At 45.1% G+C, this 21,087-nt stretch overlaps 1 protein-coding gene across 1 annotated transcript in view; it reads left to right on the top strand.

Moving 5' to 3' along the window:
• PKD1L1 (polycystin 1 like 1, transient receptor potential channel interacting) overlaps window positions 1–21,087 on the top strand; it is a 1,793,388-nt gene that overhangs the window by 749,120 nt on the left and 1,023,181 nt on the right. Inside the window, exon 26 of the mRNA XM_078688182.1 lies at window positions 13,748–13,810. Within this exon, the coding sequence (XP_078544308.1) occupies window positions 13,748–13,810 (63 nt within the window). The remainder of the gene's footprint in view (window positions 1–13,747; window positions 13,811–21,087) is intronic.

Raw genomic sequence — 21,087 nt, 5'->3', positions numbered from 1 at the left:
TGTTGTTTACTGACCGGGAGCAAAAGTCTTCCCCCACCCATTGTTTACGTAATGAAGGCAAATCTTTAAGTGTAAGGTGAGTTTCTTGCAACAAAGCAACATGACATTTTAATCTTGCTAAATAAGACAGAACCCGTTGTTTCTTAACAGGGTTGCGAATACCTTTAATATTCCAAGAAATGACACGAGACCGCTCATCTTTGGAAATTACAGAAAAATAGGCGCACAGATAGGGGAGAAGGATTGAGGATTGGTAGTATCGTAAAGAGGAGAAATAAAGGTAGGAAAGGTAAAAGAACTAGAGAAATACTAGCAAGGGAGACTTTGAAGCCCATGACCACCATAGGAAAAAAGATGAGTGAATTGTAAAGACAATAGAGAATCGGAAGCGGAATTAAAAAAGGAAATAAAGTATAGTAGAATGAATAGGAAGAAGAGTGCCTGAGTGAAAGGGAAAAAAATGACAAGAAAAAAGACATCCAGGGAGAAAAAGGGGAAAGGAGAAGGAAGGAAAAAAGAGGAAGTGAAAAATAGATAGAAGGAGAAAATAGGGAGACAAAATCCCCCAAAAGGTGAAGGCAAAAGAAAGATGACAAAAAGCCAAGTGGCTTTAGTCATAGAGAACACTGAACCAGAAGACATTAAAGTGGGAGGGGGGGGCACCGAAAAACCAGAGGACCGCACAAGCAGGAGATGGAGACAGAAATCAGGTCACCAATACAATAAATATAACAAACGAAATGAAGAAGAAAGAAGTCCGAAGACTAACGGTGAACCAAATAAGACATATGAAGGGGACTTACCAACACTTAGGAGGGGATGGCAGCAAAATGGGCAATACAGCACAGACAGCAGGGTAACGTGAACAGGAGGAATATACAACTGAACTGCAAGGAGAAGGCCTGTGAAACAAAAAGAGGAGAACAGATAAATTATTACAACAATAAACAAAGAAAACGGATGAAAACCTTTATCAAGACAAAACATTGAACAAGCAAGAAAACAACTAAGGTTTGCTAAGTTCCATGAGTTCTCCCTTTTGAGTATGGATGAACTTCCGAAGGTCAGCAGGATCATCAAAGCTAAAAGTTCTTTCTTTATAAGTCATTTTGAAAAAACAAGGATGGATCAGACCATATCGAGCATTCATCGATCTAAGCGCTGGTCTCAAGTCTAGGAATTCTTTCAGTCGAGCAGCTGTTGGTTTAGAAACATCTTGTACGAGAAATACTTTATGACCAGACCATATCAGCTGCTTATGTTTAGCAGAATGGAGAATCGTCATGAGGTCAGAGTAGAGGAGGAAGTATGCGATAATACCTCTGGGTTTAGATGTAGAAGATGAAGTTTTTGATCCAAGACGATGAGCTCTTTGAATATTAACATCCATGTGCTTAGGAAGGCCAGTAATTGGAAGGACTTGAGTCTTCAGAAATTGGATAATGTCAGACCCTTCAGAGCTCTCCGGAATACCATAAATACGCAGGTTATTGCGTCTATTGCGGTTTTCCAAATCTTCCGAAGTTTTCTTCAGCTGATCAATCTCTTTTGTGAGGCTAGCAACTTTGGCTGCAACATTTTGAGCATCACTAACCTTTTGCTCAACGCCTGTAAGTCTCATATCCAAACTAGACCATTTATCATCCTGCCGCTGAAGAGTTGTGGCCGTATCTGTCATGAATGGACGAATGAGGCATAGTTCCTCCATGATATCCTCTAGCGTGACAGGAAGCAGAGATTTTGAAGGGGATGGAGGATCTTTCTTAAGGCGTTTACCAGATGCGGCAGAATCTTTACGATTACCAGAGGCAGTGCCGTGAGCCTTAGATGAGTGTGAAGATTCCATGTTGATGGAGTAAACCCAGAGGCGATGAAGCAAGGAGCCAAATAGAAAAGGCAAAAATTGGAGCCAATTGCTAGCGAAACCAAATAGTATTGCCAGTGAAATAATCAGTGCAGAGCAAACGAGGGAGTCAGTTAAGACGGAGGCAAAAGGGCGTTGAAATGAGGAGCCAAAATAAGCAAGTTGAAAACACAACGGACATCAGCGGAATGAAATGCCAAATAGCACATAATCAACGCCAGCCATAAAAGAAGTATGCAGAAATACTTGAAAACATAGCACTGGTGGAGTATAAACCTCTATTGCAGATGTATACCTGAAGCAATTAACATGTCACAGCCGAGACACTATTGGCAGCTTAAAAACCAAAATAGAAATATCCAAGGGAGAAACATGAGATCCAGACCAAGTTGTAGCAGAAGGAAGCCAAAAAGGTGGAGCACCGAGGTAACAGCGAGGAGAAAAAGGAAGAAAAACGCAGCGTAGTGAAAAAACAAAACCAAAATGGCGGCGCTAGTCAGGCGGAGACTAATTGTGCCATATCTCGCTTAAGCAGCCGTATTTTGATTTAAAAACTTGCCCATATGTGGGAGGAAGCATCCGACAGCAGAATCAGCTCTTTTTACCAAGAAACGCCACCGCAAAGTAAGCCCTTCATTCACGAGCGCTGCTCGTCGGAACGGAGCTCCTCAAGTCGCGGCCATCTTGGGTCGCCGCGCGTCTCTGAATGCACGCCTTTGGATTGTGTAATTGATGAGGATAATGGAGTTTGGTGACGGCGCTTCTATAAATATGCTGCAGGTGGCGCTGCTGTTTGTCCGCACTCACCCTTGTCCTACCTGATTTGTATGGTGCAATGTGTTTTTGTTTGGTCTACTGAATATGAGCTCTAAATCAGGAGGTTCAGTACTTCTGTGAATAAAGCAGGGTTAAAAGTGGAAACGCTAAATTATAAACTTCTTTTGCTTCTGTTCTACGCCAAAGAGCTCCTTTGCACTAGCTAGATGCCAAACTCTCTCTTTTCCTACCTGGGGCTGGAGGTTGTGCGGTGGAGCAATAATCCAGTGTTGCGTAGGTCCTGTTTGCGAGTATAACGCTAGGATATCCTGGTGTGAGGAACAGGATGCTCTTTTGGGGCAAGGTGCAGCATGGACTGTCCTGGGAGTCAAGAGAGAGGATGCACCGCCACCTCAGCATTGCATCTTATATGAGCACCTTAGTCCCCATGGAAGAGTAAGCAAGGGAGCAGCAGATAAAGTGAATGTTTAAAAATGGTGCTAAATGTTTACAAGCCTCCCCCGATTGACCCAGGAGGGTTCAGTCATTACCCTTACACTGCCTCCAACATCTTTCAGTGAGTACTGACACATCTCCTGCAGCTTATTTGTTTTTTGTTGTGTTTTTTTGCAGTTTTATATCACGCAAACTCGACCCGAAGGTATCGGAGTGCTTTACATGACGGACACATTCATTTTTAAGCATGGAGAGATCCTGTGATTTGCCCAGAATCACAGGATATTTGAGTCTCCGGCCAGATTCGAACCTGGTTCTCCAGGTTGAAAGTCGCCCACCCTAGCCATTAAGCCACACCCTCTCCCCGGTTCAGTTCACGGAGAGGGACGGGTGGGACTAAGCGCAAAATCCTGCTGTATGTGCACTGTTGTTTCTTTATTGTTGAAGCACGACAGGAGTCATCAGTTTCTTTCAGGTACCTTTATTGATTCTTTGTTACAGCTCTCGATCTTACGTACTGCCTCCCGCCCAGTTCCTGGCTGACTGCCTGTCCCCCACACCATGACCGGAAGTGGTGTCCGGTTCATTGCCCCCCTCTCTCCAGTCAGAGTCCTAGTACCCTGTGCCCAGGTCACGACATCTCCCCCTTTGTTGCCAAAAAGACAGAGACATTGTCGATGCCCAAATGTTGTAGAGAGAGGGAGACATCATCCCCATCACATCTCTTCAATCAGTCTCTCTGGTCTTTTGCACTCTCTTCTCTGCCATGTGTCACCGTTGTCCATCTGTACGTCCTCATCCTGTCCTACTGCCTGTGTCTCCTGTTGCGATCGCTCTTCCGTCTTCATCCACGATCTTGAGTTCCTTGAAATGTGAGCTATTTCGCGTGATGTGGTAATGTCCTGCTGATGCTGTTATCAGGGGCCCTTTCACCTCAGTCACTGTCAAAGGCTCCTTTGAGAACGGGCTGTCCGACTTACTAAGCTGCTGCTGCCTCACCACCACTATATCTCCTTGCTTTAGTTGCGTCGGAGTGGCGTGCCTCCTTGCATCTGCATATGTTTTCATTTTCTCTTTTGCCTCTTGATCTTTGGTGGCAATGTTGCTTTGCTCTGGCTTGGCTGTTGTTTCCAGCTGCGGCAGCCTGGTCCTGCTTGATCTGCCCAGCACTAGCTCGGCGGGACACCATCCTGTGGAGCTGTGAGGGGTGTTTCGATAATCCCTTAGTAATTGGCACAGGGCCTGTCCTATTGAGGTCTGCACCAGTTTTGCTCTTTGGACAGCCTTTTTAATGTTCCCCATAAATCTTTCCGCCATGCCATTTGCTTGTGGCCACAGGGACGTTATTTTCCTATGATGGATCCCTAGATAGTGCATAAACTTCCTGAATTCTTCCCCTGAGAATGGTAGACCATTGTCTGTCTTTAGTGTTTGTGGGGAGCCCCATACCACAAAGATGTCATCCATAGTTGGCAGCGTTGCGCTTGCTGATGTTGACTATACTTGTCACACAATGGGAAATCTGGAGAATTCATCCATTATCACGAGTGGGTAGTTTCCCGTTTCCAGGGGCCCATAGAAGTCTGCTGCCAATTCGGTCCACACTGCCCGCGGGAGCTCTGTCATTTGTAGTGGTTCCGGTTCTGTTGACTGCCCCGTCACTTGGCAGTTTGTGACTGTGGCCTCCACCATGTTGTCCAAACCTGGGAAACCACACTTTCTCCCGCAGCAGTTTCTTTGTCGCTACCATTCCTCTATGTGATTCGTGCGACAAATTCCCAGTCTGTCTCCGCAGAGCTCTTGGCATCACTCTTCTTGTTCCTCTCATTATTATTCCTTTTTTAGGTGTCGCATAGTCAGCACAGGCTGCCTCTACGAGTCATTAAGTAATTTGTATTAGTAGTGAAACTCCACCCATTTTGTTTTTTCTTTGTGTTGTCACTTGCCATTGGTTAAATGTGTCATTGCTGGTTTCATCTCACACATTGATTGGATGGTGGTCCGAAACGTCCTTTCCGGTTTACTTCCATTCCGTAGGAAGCAGCACTGACCAACCACAATGTAGTTCCCCTGCTGGCTGTTATTGTTTCATTTATGGACTACTTGTTTTATGTAGGCATCCCGCACGCACGCCTGGGCAACAATAATAATGTTTTAATATTGACGTGCTGAACGCTGCCCCATGCCTTTATTTTTATGGGTATTGTTTAATACAATGGCTGCACCAGGGTCGAGGCAAACACAGCCTCCCGCCAGCTGTGTCAACACTCTGCCTATTACTCCAACGAAAACAAAGGTCTTCTTGGTAGATGTCGCTCCGCCTGCCAGTACAACGGCGCTGCTCGTTTTTTTAATACTCTGCCCTTCTCTGCTCTGCAAGCCCAGCTTGTGTCTTTGGTGCTTCTGCTCGTAGTACTCTTTATTGGATTTCTTACTTCCAGGCACGACATGCTTAGCTTCGTTCAGCACGCCATGCTTGCTTTCTGCTCCGTTTGCCCGCCCCGTTCTGAGATCACTGATTTTCATTAATGTTTTCACTCGCGGCCGCCCGTCATTTCCTTTTGTTTACATTGCTTTTGTTACTATCTCAGGACCCGCGCGGGTGCTACGATGTCATCGAAAGTGAGAAATAGGAAAAAAAGTGCTTTTCTATTTTTTATTTTTGATGCAATATTGGCACACATGCCGGTTCCGAGATAGTAACAAAAGTAATTCGGCCAGGCGTCTCGACATGCTAACAGGCCAGACTGGCTGAGCATGTTTCAGTGATATGAGGGGCAGGGGGCATCAGAGTGCGCAAGGTTCCCAATTACGTGCTGGTTTTCTTCGTCACTGGCCTCTAGTGGAAAAAGAATAAGACTGTCTTATATCTTCAGCAGACATTCTTGCATTTCCAGTTCTACTGGACCCTAGCTGTTATTGTGGACGTGTGAGCTGTGTTGCCAAAGGTTTAAGAATGCATCATTACTGCAACCTGCCAACTCTGGCAGCTTTAAAGACATCACAATGCGTTCTTTCATTCTAGCTTTCCCCTTTACAACCGTGTGCGTTTGTGTGGCTGCCGCCTGCAGCACCACATAGCTGCCAAGTATTAACTTTCCTTATTTGTAACAATTTGTAGAATGCTGTTTGCAGGGGTCAAACGGGTATTAATGAGATGAAAGGTTGACTTCCACAGTATTGATGGGAGTTAAAATATCAAAATAGAGAGAAAATACTTACAGACAACGTGCCACGTTACGACGCATAATTTGGGGTTTCTTCCTACATAATTTAGCAAGAAATGTGACATAGTTTAGTGCTGCATTGCTGCATAATATCAACCAACCTGTTAGCAAATGTTCAAGCAACACACAAGCAAACTGAAAACAGCAACAGTGTGATGATACTTCCGTCTGTGAAGGTGGGCGGTGAGAGAAAGGAAATACTGCAACTGGAGACAATTGCAGCTGATGGTCAAGAGGCATCTTAAAGTAGCACTGTTGTGGTTCATATATAACATTACCCTGCTATGATGGGCTTCTTGTACATAAAGAGGCAATGCTCCTGGCATCCCAGCACGGAGTAAGCATTGATTTGTAAAAAAACAAGCATTTGCAATGCAATAGGTCTGGCATTTACGCAAGTTTAAGCTGGAGACATTGTAAATGATAATGCCTTTTATTTCTGTTTTAAAAAACAAAACATAAATAAAAGGCATTGTCATTTTCATTGCCAATAGCTCAAACTCACGTAAATGCGAGACCTATTGCATTGCAAATGCTTGTTGGTCTCTGATAGCTCTTCGTGAATCTTTTTGAATGCCAGTATTTCCTCTTCGATCGCTCCGTTCTCTATGATGCTGTTGTTGTTGGCATGCCTCCATCTCTGTTGTCTTGTTACTATTTTGATCGCCTGCATTGTGGCGTCCCTCTCTGTTTCTAGCTCCAACTCTGCCATCATTATTGATGCCGGAGTGTTTTGTCTTGGTACTCCTCCGCTATTGATGTACCCTCAGGTGTCGGTCGCAAAGGTTGCCGCGAGATGTAGTCTTCTGGGTTGTTTCCCTGGTTTGTGCACAATCTTGAAGTTGTAGTCCATCAGCCGTATACCCCATCTCTCTATTCTAGGCAGTATTTTCGTGTTGGGATTTCCATAGATCGTTACTAGGGCCTGATGATCCGTTATGATGGTGAATGGTTTCCCATATATGAACATGTGATAGTGCTCACATGCCCATACTACTGCAAGGCTTTCCTTCTCCGGCTGTGAGTATGCCCTCTCGACGTCAGACAGGCTTTTGCTTGCGTATGCCACTATGTATCTTGGCGACTCTTTGCCTGGTCTGTGCTGTGCCAAGATCGCTCCTAACCCCACCGGGCTGGCATCCACCGTCAGTTTTATGCATAGCAGCGGATCAAAGTATACAAGGTGGTCTACCGCCATCACTGCATCTCTGATGGCCTCAAACGCTTTGTTGCAGTCTTCTGTCCACATGAATGTCTGGCCCGGTTTCGTCAGTTCTCTCAGCGGTTTGCTTACCGTGGCAAAGTCTTTTATGCATCTTGCGCAGTAGCTTGCAAGCCCAAGGAACGACCTCACTTCTGCAGCGTCGCTCTGAGGTTTTGCTTTTTCTAGCGTTTCTACTTTGCTGCGTTCTGGTCGCATCCCTTTTTTGGAAAAGATGTGTCCGAAGAACACCAGTTTGTCTCTCCCTATTTCGCACTTATCAGCGTTAGACCTCCTTGTTCCAGCTGAGAGCATACGTCTCGCAATGCTTTGTCATGCTCGTCATCTGAACAACCAAATACCAGAATGTCGTCACTGTAGTTGAGGCTGTTCTTTACCGGCCTTATCACTTGCCGTGTTGTCTCTTGAAATATTTCTGCTGCTGATGAGATGCCAAAACGTAGTCGTTTGTAGCGAAAGAGAACCATGTGCGTGGAAAATTTTGTGATATATCTTGATTGAGGGTCAAGCTCCAGCTGATGATATCCTTTGCACAGCTCCAGCTTTGAGAATCTGCATGTGCCAGTTAGGCAGCTGCTCATGTCGTTGAGGTGTGGTCCAGGGTGTCTTTCACGTTCAATTGCTATGTTCGGTATCCTCATATCGACACAGATGCGAATTTTCGATGTGTTCTTCTTTTGCACTGCCACTATTGGCGACACCCATGGTGTTGGTCCCTCTGCCGGCTCTATGATGTCCTGGCTTAGCAATGCTTCTATTTCCTCCTCTACTTGCGGCTGCAAGTGTATCGGCACTCGCCTGTGATGTTGAGCCACTGGTTTCACTGCTTCATTGATGTGCAATGTTATTTGCCATCCTTTTAGCTTCACTAATCCATGTAGAACACCTGGATACTCTTGCAGGATGTTCTTCTTCTCCGACATGTGTTATGTCATTGGTAGGAGGCCCATTACCTGCGCTGTGACGTTGCTCAGTAGGCAGGGTGCTGGAATGTCACCCATTAGTACATGTATCTCTTCCTTGCTTGTTTGGTCTTTGTATGTCATTGTCTCCGTGAATTTACCCATGTTGGTCACTGGTTTTCTTGATCCCACATGAATACATCAACTCTGGATGGCACTAGCGCAGGTTTTGTCTTCATTTTTTCATATTCGGATATACACATGATGTTGCATGTAGCGCCGCTGTCTAGCACGAAACGTGTTTTGTGTTGCCGCACATCTATGGTCCCGGCCTCAGTCTTTTTTACCTGATGCTTCTCCATTAGGTGGATGCTTTCTCGCCCTATGTCCTCTTCTGCAGCCACAGCATCGGACATCAAGTATAGCCATTCCACGTTATCTTGCACCGCTTCTCCCTCAGATTCGGCTGATGAGCTGTGACTTGTCGTTTCCATGTACCGGGCATATCTGTTTGTCATCATTCGCGGTCGTCCCGGCCTTCCTCTCTCACTTCTGAATTGCTTGCCCAGACATGCACTTGTGAAGTGATTGCTCCTGTTGCATTTCCTGCATGTCTAACCCATTGCCGGGCACGCCCCAGTGTGTGGGAATCCGAGTCCGCACCTGTAACATGTTTTTTTTTTGTTTCCTTGTCGGTTGCTCATTTTTCTCCTTCTTCCAGGTGTTTGTGTGACTGCTTCCGAACACGCGGTTTGCTTGTTCCATTCGCCTCTCCTTGCCTAGCTCCATCGGCTTTGAATGCGCCATCACCCTCCCTTCTGCCATCATTAGAATTTTCTCCAGCGAGGTCGGTTCTTTCAGAATTCGTGTGCGAAATTCCGTTGACAGACATCCCTCAATGATGCGCAGGCGAATCGCTTGTTTGTTGTCGAACTTATAAAATTCGCAGTGTGTGACCAGTTTGCACAGTCTTCAAGCGATTCGCCTGTGTGCTGAAATGCAATTGCGAAGGTGTATCTCTTAAAGTCGATGTTTCTTTGTGGATCGAATCTGTCCGAGAGGCACTTTATTAGCCCTTTATACGTTGCTGTTTGATCATCTGGGAATGTCACCAGTAGGTCATCTACTTCATCACCTACAAGGTTTAAAAACAGATCCAGCTGCTTGGCGTCTGCTACATCTGTGGCGCGCATGTATTGTCAAACTTGCGGAGCCATCGCTCCCATCTGATGCCTACTTGTGATTCAGACAGGTTGAAAGGAAGTGGCCTGCGGTATTGGGTACTCTGCTTGTCACTCACTTGTTCAGTCATTTTTGTTTTGGCCTGCGGTGCTTTTTCTTTTTTTTTCTATTCTTTATTCTCCTTCTTATGTCTTAATTGTGTGTGTTTTCACTTTCTTCTTTGAGCTTTATGCTGTTTCTTTATTTACTGTCGTTTGTCACCTTTACCTAATGTCTGTTGACTTTATCTCTTCTTTTTCTCTTATTGCTTTCTTTCTGTTCTTTGCTTTTGTCACTTTTTGTTATTTTCAGCTCTTTGGCCTTCATTGTCTTTCTTTAGTCCTTATTGCTCCTTATTTCACTCTTTATCCTTCTTCATCCTCTTTTGCCTGACTTAAAAATGGCCGCCGGGCCTCTACCGCTCCTGATTGGCTGAAAACGCCTGATCCAAAAATGCCTGCCCAAATCTCGCGGGACCTATCCAGTTCCCGCCTGACCTCAAAATGACTGCCTGGTCTCCCGCGACTCTGATTGGCCGCTTTACCTGATTCCAAAATGGCCACTGGTTATCTCGCGAGATCTCTTGCGTGATTACTTTAAAGTCTCTTGTGCGCTCTTGCTTATTGCTCTGGCTGTCTGGAGCTTCTTACCAGCTTTTTAATGCGGCCAGAGTGTTTCTTCTTTTCCCCACTCGCTGGCCCTACTGCAGCTGGGTGGGCTCCCGCGCCGTCCTTCCGCTCAGTCACTCGGACCAGGGTGGGCTCCTGGCTCCGTATTTCTCTGCTGCTGGGCAGTGGACACACGCGCGATCCTGTTCGACAGACCCTCGTCGCCAGTTGTTGTGTCTTTATTGTTGAAGCACGACAGGAGTCATTAGTTTCTTTCAGGTACCTTAATTGATTCTTTGTTACAGCTCTCGATCTTGCGTCCTGCCTCCTGCCCAGTTCCTGGCTGACTTCCCGTCCCTCACTCCATGACCGGAAGTGGTGTCCGGTTCATTGCCCCTCTCCCTCCAGTCAGGGTCCAGGGTCCTAGAGCCCTGTGCCCAGGTCACGACATGCACATTGATATGATAGCGTCACCAAAAGTCTGTTTCAGTGCAGCCATCTTCTGCATGTGTCAACCGTAGTTCTGCTGCTTACAGCATGGATGTTTACTGGGGTCTTTAATTTCCCTGCCTGCCACCACTGTCTTTATTTTGATTCTCCTTACCACGGATAAGAAATGAGTGTGAAGCATCAGCCATTTGCAGAATAAACAGTCAACCACTATTTCAAGGATGAGAATCGGTGTGCCATTCTGAAACCAAGACGTGCAGCGAAATCATGCAGAATATTTCTTTATTCCAAATGAATTATTTTTTTCATGACCACTTACCTACATCCCAGAAGGTCATGAACCTGCATATGTAACCACAGTCGTAAACATGTTTATTATTGAATGTTATGCCCGTGGCAGTGCTCCTGTTCATTGTGATCAGATCGCTTCTGCTGCGGCAGTTGCAGTCAGATCCTCATTGGAGGTGGACACACTTCCGTGGGTGCTGAATAATGGAATAAATCTACTTAAAGATACCTACTCCTGGCTTCTATAGTTTGTCATTTTGGTATCTTTAAAACATTGAATTCACTGTATACATGTACACCTAAAATGTGAAGTTTAGCGTAACTGCCTATTTCATAGCTCAATATGGTCATACCAATAGAGTCATTTACCCCCAGCTCATATGCAGGTCACTGGAATTGATCGATTTTGTGCATTCATGGATTTGCCACATAATCCATCATCTGCTGCATAATCGGCAGATTTCAACAAAATTAATTGCTTCTTGCTCAAACAGGTCAAAAGTTACTAGAAACACTGTAACGTGTTATCACGCATTGGAAGATCCTTTGCAAAGGTTGACTGGCCACCTTTCTGCTGACAAAGTGTTAGTAATGAGGTCAAAGTGTTATGAATTAGGTCAGAACTTTACCCAGAAAGTGTTCACCTGCAAAGATGCAAAGTAAGGTAATACTAAAACTAAATGTGCCACATTACACTCCATAATTTGCGTTTTCTTTCTACATAATTTAGTGAAACCTAGCACATAATTTGGTCCTCCCGGCACATCATTTCAGTGGCCCTGTTCATATGTGATGTAAATGCCAACTGTGGGGCACACACCACTTTAAATGCCACAGTCCTGTGGCTGCACCGCCTGTTATGCATTCATGATCTGCACCATCACTGGGCAGTGGGAGTTAAGTGCCTGTGAAATGTGATCATTTGATATCTTGGAGGCTAAAGCTCTCCATAAAAGAGCAAGATCCTCACACCGTCTATCCACATGCCCCATGCTCAACGCATTGTGTGCCACAAGGTCCTAGCTCAATGGCTCTTTATACCCTGCACTATTTACAAACCATGTCCATGTGCCCCAAGCCAGCTGGGGTTGTTGAAAAGGAGCTCTTATAGCACCAAACAATGATGCCATATAGTATCCCCTGTAGTGTCCCCTGCTCTGGAGAGATTACTGGAAGCCATGCTGCTCTCCCTGGCTCTAAAGATTGAAATAGAAGTCATCCTAGTCTCCCCTGCCCAGGAGAGAGTAGTGGAAGCTCATCTCGGTGCTCACCTTAGGGAAGTGCGACAGGTGTGTGGCCACACTAGGGTTTGACCGGGAAGTGGGGGCACTGACCTCAGGGGGGCGCTGTGTTAAGATTTAAAAGTACCTGCTGCAGGGTTCCTTGTGAGTCCAGCTTTCACGCAGCAGTAAAAATGTCAAGAGAACTCTTCTAATTCATGTTCCTGCTAGACAGAGAGTGATCAACGTTTTGTCTAGTGGCAGTTTTGACTTGCCATAAAGTAGCACAGAGGGTTAATATGCCTGCTGCGAAGAACAGATCTGTATTTTATGTTGGTAGCTGAATGAATTAGTAAAACCAGCCATTATCAACACTTTAAAATAAATTAAATGTATGTGAGAGTGCAGCTATGGTCTGATCAGGGGCTCCTTTGCCAGGTGATATCTGAGGAGGAGGTTATTGGGGGGAGGGGCGCCAAATAAGATTGTTGCACCAGACTCCTCAAGCGCTAAAACCTAGCTGGTTAATCTGACTCCCCCTCCCCCTCCAAGAATGTTTTGAAAGCCATCTTAGTCTTCTCTTTCCCTAAAATAGAGTCCGAGAAGCCATGATAACAATATAGTCATCCTCATATTCACCTTTTACTATCTGTTCTCCAGAATGAGACGCTCCTAAACCAAAGTACAGTTTCAAAGGTTTGCTCTTTGACTTTGCTGCAGAAACTTATGTTTTGACCGCTGTATATGAGATCTGGAAAACCTGGTTAGTCCACTTCCTCTATATGGGATGTAAGAAAGGGGAACATAACTCATGCAGCATCAGGATTACATTGTTAATGTCTGTTCAGATATTTCTGAACTAGTGAAATCTTCTATTCAAACAAATATTTACTATTCATGAAAAGATTTTTCAATACAGAAAAGTCTGTAATATCTCAAACAACATAAACAAGAGACGCGTAGTTTGTAAAAAAAACAATTTTAACATTTTGTTCATATTCCACTTCTTGTGTTTGATGGTCCTGTGGACGTGCATCTCTGCTGCTAAGTGGAAGCTTGGCTGAGACCCCACCGAGCTGCAGTGTGGCTTTGCCTTACAGTGACCTTAGCTCAGCTGCTCTGGCCTCAGTTCCAGGCTGCGCGCCTCCAGCGTGCACAGCACTCTCCTGCAGCATAAGGCCTGCTGCATGGTTCAAGTCGCCGCCTCCATGGTTCAAGTTGCTGCCTCCTGCTTGAGGGATCAAGTTCCTGCCTTGGCTTTGTACCCTTTGCCTTGCTACCTTCCATGTCCCCTCTGCACCCATCCCACATTGGTCATTAATGCTCTTGCTTAATCCTTGCTAGAGGGCATGCACCTTTAGGACTGAACTATTAGGGTCCTGCAGCTAATACATGAAATGTGACCGGTTGATCTGTCTACTTTCTGATGTTTGTAAACTCTCCACTTGTGTGCTGCATAGCTAAATGCTTATAAAGTCTCAAAGGCAAGACTTATTGACTATGCCAATGCTTGTTGTATATTACCTTCTATAGGTCACAGACCTTTTTATGAAGGTGCTTCAAGGACTTCTGAAACCATGGAGCACCATTTATCAGGTATGATTCTTTGATTCCTTGAGAAAATGCCTTCATTAAATTTATCTTTAAAGCTCATGATAGTAGCTGCGGAAGAAATCAAACAAGAGCACCTAGGATGTTTATTCAAATATATGGTCATTGTTCAAACCTTAATTGAGCACTTAAATGGTGTATAGGGGTTTTCGCAGTAGCAATAATCTGGATGCCATATAGCATTTGTGCAAATAAGAACTCTGCTCATGCCAACCCTCAAGGAATCCTCTGTTGAGTGCAATTTGGTTATGTGAATTTATTTGTATTAAAAAAATAGAAATGCATTCAGCAGATGCTGCACAATCTGTAAGGGTAGGGTGATGTGCCGTAAATTGGATAGCTTTTGGTTGTTTTGAGGTTTGGCTCAAAAAACGTAAGAAAAACGTTATCTATTTTTAGTATCAAAAGCTTAAAGCTATTGTGTGGCAACTAGAGTTCATTTAGGAATCCTTTTTTTGATGATAACTTTTTTTTTAAGTTTACGAAGAATGTTCTAATCAGAAAATAAGCCCATATGTGAGTAAATTATTCTGTACAAGTGAACTAACATATTTAATAATGATAGAACCTATTATACCAGTGACAGAACATTACTGTCTGTACAAAGAAACATTAATGTAAACTTTAATATAATCCAAAATCATAAGAAAAGAGAGGAGGGGAAACCAAAATGATGGAGAGTAAAAAGGAAGAAGAAGAAGAGGGGAGATGAAGTAGATAATCATATATGTATGAAAAGGACAATATAACAAATAAACTATTCTCTATTTATTGAACAAATAATATAATTGTAGATTACTTATTCTTCATCAATAAAGATTGCCTAAAGATAATATGTAATTAATTTTAAAAAAACTAGAGTCAAGGATACTGCTTCTGAAAATAGTTGTGTGTATTATTGTTTCTGTAAGTACCATTAAGAAAAGAAGTTACAAAAGACTATGTAAGTTCTCTTTTATTAACATTATAACAAACTCCATACCACTATGCTTGAAAAGAAATGTCACAGCAGTTTTTCAATTATTTGTAAATTTCTGAAAAGCAACCAACAATAAAAGGTCTGTTACGGGAACATTCAAGGAGTAACCATGCCAATTATATGAAGGCTACCTGAATATATATTTATGGTAGAAAAGTAGCATTTGTTTTAAAATTATTATATATTGGATTTCAAACCTTTTGCCAAATATTGAACATGTACAGGCATATAAAGAAAATATGATTCAAATTGGTAACTGTCATGACCTGATCAGCTCGTTTTATGTGATTTAGAATTAATTTATTAGGTGATACCGGTGACTCATCTACCTATTAAATACAAAAATCGTTCGGGTTGCATTTGCAGCGTGAACGGGTTTATGAGATTTAAACCAAATCTTGTTCCATGTAATAATAGGCCAAAATATTTAAATTTGTTTCCATAGTAATTCAGTTTTTTATTTCGGTCTATCAGTGAAAGTCTGAAATGATTTGTACATAGAAGATGAAGTTAATGTGCAAAGATGATCGTTTGGAATGTTTACTCAAATAGTAGTGAATAGTAGTGTGCAGATTAACCTACACATTAGATATACTAAACATGGTGTACTTCTCATATGAATGCAGTACATCGAATTTACAGTGCATATCTGAAAAGGAAATTATTTTACATTCTGAAATAAAATAAGGAACCCAAAGTAGCCTTATCTCTTAATGCATCTTAACATTACAGTTATTTTTTATTCTGATATGCTTATTATGCCAACCACAACATTCATTTTTCCCTACAATATTTGGAAATAATCAAGGTATGAATAGTCTGTAATACCTTGTTTTAATGGAAAGCTTAGAGCTGTATTTGCGCCAGGAACAAGTGTTAAAACTGAGTTAAACGGTTTTTATGGCAGCATCACAAAGCATTATGAAAGGGATGCGTAAGGGGGAGCAGTCTCTCTGCTCAGAGCTAGCAGATTTGGAACCAAATATGTCCGTCACTACTCAGGTGTCTGCATGACTGCAGTGTTATTACTTGCTGTTCCTCTTCATTGATTCTTGGACACTCCCAAGGAACATGAATGCACCGTAACTCCAACAATAATGTTAGGGAGTTCTCTAGCCACATATGAGTTTACTCATTCCATCATATCGGTAAGATGTGCCAGATATCATATGTTATGGGACAGGTGAGTGAACTTTTGACCTCTGACACGCGAAGAGGGAACAAGGGACAACAATTTCTCCAGTATTAGGGGTGTCTTTCATAGAGTCACATGCTTGAATATTCCCCGTCGTCGAAGTGGGAGTCCCACGGTAATTAAATAGCAATAATGCTAAATATATATATAAATATATAGAAACCTAATACAAGAAAAAAGACATGAAATACAACTGAAATCCTCTAAAAACGATTCCTACATAGGAATGCAAGGCAAAGAGAAAAAACTATCTGAAACACATTAGTGTCATTATGTTAGTCCAAACTGCAGCCAATCAGGCGCCAGCACCCTCTAAAACCTTCTCCTCAGAAGCTCAAGCCCTCAGATTTTCTACCGCACGTCGTGTGAAGGGAGTCTCCCTGAGCTCTGCTCAGTTTTCATCTCTATTCTTCTAGTTCCAGATATTTCTACAACATGTCAAGTAAGAAGTCTTTATTCAGACCCTGCTCTTCTTGTGGGAAGCTGCGCCTTTTTGAAAAGGACCCCCACCAGAAGTGTATTTATTGTTTATACCCGGATCATGAGGCTGGCAGCTGCAAGTTTTGTAGAACCTTTTCTACCAAAACTCTTAAGGACAGGGAAGGCCGTCTTCTCCTTTGGCTGCAACGTCTTAAGGACAAGGACTCTGTACTGTCCGACGCCGAAAGTTTACATTCTGGTTTCCCTTCAGCAGCCTCAAAGCGTGGTAGTGTTCAGGAGGTTCCTTCTCCTTTCCTCAAGAAGCCAAAATTAGCCTTGTCTGTGGCTCCTGTGGTGGCTCTCAGGCGTCTTTGGCTGCCTCTCGAGGTGTTTTCACACCTCTTAAAGTTCCGCCGTCGACGGGAGCGTCGACGGGCGCTCCGACGACGAGAACAGCATTGCCTGCATTTTCGACGCCGACGCTGACTACCACTTCAGCTTTCTTATCGTCGACGACAGTTTCGTCGTCAGCCTCGACGTCGACGAGGGTTTCGTTGCCGTCTAAACCTGTCCCGTCGACGATTCCCATCTCGTCGGCGAAGAAGAGAGAATCCTCGTCGACGAAAGACCCGAAGACATCGTCGACGACGCCGTCGACTAAAGCCTCATCGACCAAGAACTCGTTGACGAAGAAGATCTCGTCGACGAAGACAGGCCCGTCGATGAAGACTCCGTCTACAGAGTCGGTACCAGCATCGACGACGACCCCGTCGACGATTTCATCTACAGTGGATCGCCCGTCGACAGTGACACCGTCGACTACCACTCCGTCGACGAAGGTTTCTTCAAAATTACCGTTGACAACAGCTAAATCAGCCTCGTCGACGTTAACGGCGACGGCTCCGTCGACGGCGGCACCGATTTCCTTTGCATCTTTGCCGTTAGTGCCATTGAAGACCTCTAAATCTTCACATCCTCGCACTACAGTACCCTGCCAACAGATCTCTGATCCAGAGCCTCAACCACCTTCTCCGATGTTCGCAACTACATCTGAGCATGACACAGACTCGGAGCATGAAGAGGACACATTTGGGGCGACACATAGTCCCTCTGATTTGATAATAAAATGTCAGGTGACAGATTCTGACGATGGCGGTGACCCAGACTTTCAACAAGAGGAGCAGTTCACTCAAGCTCCTGTGGCCACCATTCCTTTGTCCTTGATTTCTAATCTCCAACATATGCTGGACGATTACAACCGCCGTTTTCCTGCAACACCGCAGAATACACCTGCGCAATCTCCCGCTCCTGTGGCACTACCTCCACCTTCATTGCCGCCTATCGTACCACCTGCAACTTCGTCTCAGGTTCATAGATCAATTAGCATCCATACCACTGTATACCCGCAGGATGCGGATGATGAGGCGATCGGAGAACGGGAAGACGGTGAAGTCCCAGACAACACGGATGATGAGGCAGGCGACCAGGATATGGCCGAATGGGATGATTATCGGGCGCAGACGCCCTCTCCTCAACCTGGTACCTCAAGTGAGTCACCACCAGTAGATATCGCCAGTTCCATCTTTTAATGGATAAAGAGAAGAAGTACAAGGCCCCAACTGGTTCTCCAGCTTGCCTGATTTCTCATCCTAAGCCAGACTCTGTCATGACTCAGGCCGCACAGCGTAGAGCACGGAATCCAGCGTCCCAAATCACAGCCCCTCCGGATAGAGAGGGTCGACGCTTAGATGCTATTGGCCGCAAGTTCTCAATGATGCCTTCAACATCTGTCCGGGCAGCCAATGCCTTAGCCATCTTGGGACGTTATGACCGGCAGATGTGGTCAGACATTGCAGATTACATGGCACTCATACCTGATGCTTCTAAGGCTGACGCACAACAGATTCTTCGCGATGGGCAACGGGCATTGGAAGAAATAATCGACTGTGCAGTCGATATTGCTAACACAGGTTTCCGCCTCCTGGCAAGTGCGGCTGCACTCCGACGACAAGGCTGGCTGAAGTCCACCTCCTTCCGGCAGGAAGTCCAAGCCAAAATACTGGATATGCCATATGATGGGGAATCGTTATTCGGATCCCATATCGATGATGCCCTTGAGTCCATCAAAAAGGACACCGATACGGCGAAGTCCTTGGGCACGCTGCAATTTCGGAAGCAGTCCTTTCGAGGTGCGCGCTGGTGCGGCACTTCTTCCAACTTTCGAGGTGGTCAACAATACCGCTCCTACACTCAGAGCGGCCAACGTTACACGCCCAATCAGCAGTCTCGTCAACAACCCTCCAAATCATACAGAGGAAAGTCGTCCTATCGTGGCGCCAATCAGAAACGCCAATGACTTTTGCCACTCTCAAAGTGTTGGAGGACGAATCTCTCTGTTTTATTCCCAGTGGTCCTCGATCACCTCGAACCGCTGGGTTTTGGACATTGTCAAACGGAGTCATACCCTGGAATTTACAGAGATTCCTCCTTGCACTCCACCTCGTGGCCCACCTCCTCCACATCTCGAGGAGCTTTACCATCAGGTCCATCTTCATGTGTTAAAGGGTGCAGTCGAAGTGGTCCCGAAACATCAAAGAAGGAAGGGTTTTTACTCTCGATTTTTCCTCATACTCAAGAAGAACGGAGATTGGTGACCCATTCTGGATTTGAGGGCTCTCAACCAGTTTCTGAAGTCTCAATCATTCCGTATGATGACGCTACTGGAAGTCCTGAGTCTTCTATCCAGCGGGGATTTTATGACCACCATAGATCTTCAAGACGCATACTTTCATGTTTCGATAATCGAACACCATCGCCAGTACCTGCATTTCAAAGTGGGACCAATGCATTTTCAGTTCAAAGTTCTACCCTTCGGACTGCGTTCATCTCCTCGTGTGTTCACGAAGGTACTGGCCCGATGGTGGCTCACCTGCGTCTACAAGGAGTTCAGATCTTTCCCTATTTAGACGATTGCCTTCTCAAGTCTCAATGCCACCATCAGCTGGGTCGGGACACGCACCTTTGCCAGCAAGTGTTTCGGTCTCTGGGGTTGACCATCAACGTCGAAAAGTCACAGTTTGCACCTCTGCAGACCAGATCATTCCTGGGAGCGATCCTAGACACGCAGCTCTCAAAAGCATTCGTCTCGCACGATCGGCGTCTAAAGATCCTTCGTCTGGTCTCACTCTTCGACATAAACAGTCCGTTTCTGTTCGGACGTTAAAATCATTCTTGGGAATGGCTTCATCTTGTATCGCACTGATCCTAAATTGCAGGTTGCGCACCCGTCCTATTCAGGAAGAACTGGACTTACAGTGGCGTCAGGTCTCCGGGTCCTTCAACGACCTAGTTGCCGTCGCAGCCCGCAAATCTGGAAAGGGGTGTATCCTTCCTCGATCATGCTCCAGACCTTACGCTGACGAAGGACGCCTTCTTGGAGGGGTGGGGCGCTCATCTCCGGGGCCTTTCCATCAAGGGCAAGTGGTCGTCGACGCAGCGCACGTGGCATATCAACAGGCTAGAATTGATGGCGATCTTTCTAGTGCTCAAGTCCTTCCTCCCAGTTGTTCACGGGGAGTCCGTGCTAATCCAAACAGACAATACCACCCGTATGCACTACGTGAACAAGCAGGCAGGGACCAGGTCTCCACTTCTGTCCCGCTTGGCCCAGTCGATCTGGGATTGGGCTCTTCGCCATCACATCACCTTGACAGCTGTCCACCTTCCGGGCATGTCCAACCTCCTGGCGGACTCTTTGAGCAGGTCCACTTCCTCAACACACGAATGGGAACTGCACCAACCGACTCTGGATCTTGTGTTCCGCCAATGGGGTCACCCAGATCTAGATCTAGATCTCTTTGCAACACCGGAGAATCGGAAATGCCCGTCTTATGCAAGTTGGCATCCCCACCCAGGGTCCTGCGGGAATGCCCTTTTGATCAGCTGGTGCGATCTATTCGCTTACGCTTTTCCGCCACTCCCATTAATACCGAGGGTACTGTGGAAGATGCGGAGGCAGCCCTGCCACATCCTGTTGATCGCACCTGGTTGGCCCAGACAGGCATGGTTTTCGGAACTGCTTCTAATGTCCCAGTGCGAGCCAATTCCTCTACATCCTCGTCTAAGCCTGCTAACTATGAACAGGGGCTTGGTGTGTCATCCAGATCCCTCAACGCTACAATTGTGGGCATGGAACCTGAGCACCTTGAGTTCGCTGGCTTAACATATCCCGGGGATGTATGACGTTACAATGCATACTTTTACAACGCCTACCTTTACAACACATTTTTTACACCGCAACATCCATTACAACGCACACCATTACAACGCATACCATTACAACGAATACTTTAAAACTACCTTTACAACGCATTCCACTACAATGCATAGTACATTTACAACGCATACCATTACAATGCATTACACTACATTGCATATAAGGAAAGTGTTGGATAGTGTAGGGGTTAAAATTACTATTCTAACTCCAGGGGGTGCAACAGTAGGGTAAGTGTTGGATAGTGTAGGGGTTAAAATTACTATTCTAACTCCAGGGGGTGCAACAGTAGGGTAAGTGTTGGAAAGTAAGTTATGCGTTGTAATGGTATGCGTTGTAATGACTGCGTTGTAATGGTATGCGTTGTAGTGGTGTGCGTTGTAGTGTCATGCGTT

This window comes from Lissotriton helveticus, chromosome 4_1 (assembly GCF_964261635.1).
Source record: "Lissotriton helveticus chromosome 4_1, aLisHel1.1, whole genome shotgun sequence".
Taxonomy (NCBI): Eukaryota; Metazoa; Chordata; class Amphibia; order Caudata; family Salamandridae; genus Lissotriton; species Lissotriton helveticus.
This window is presented reverse-complemented; position numbering and strand designations above follow the sequence as displayed.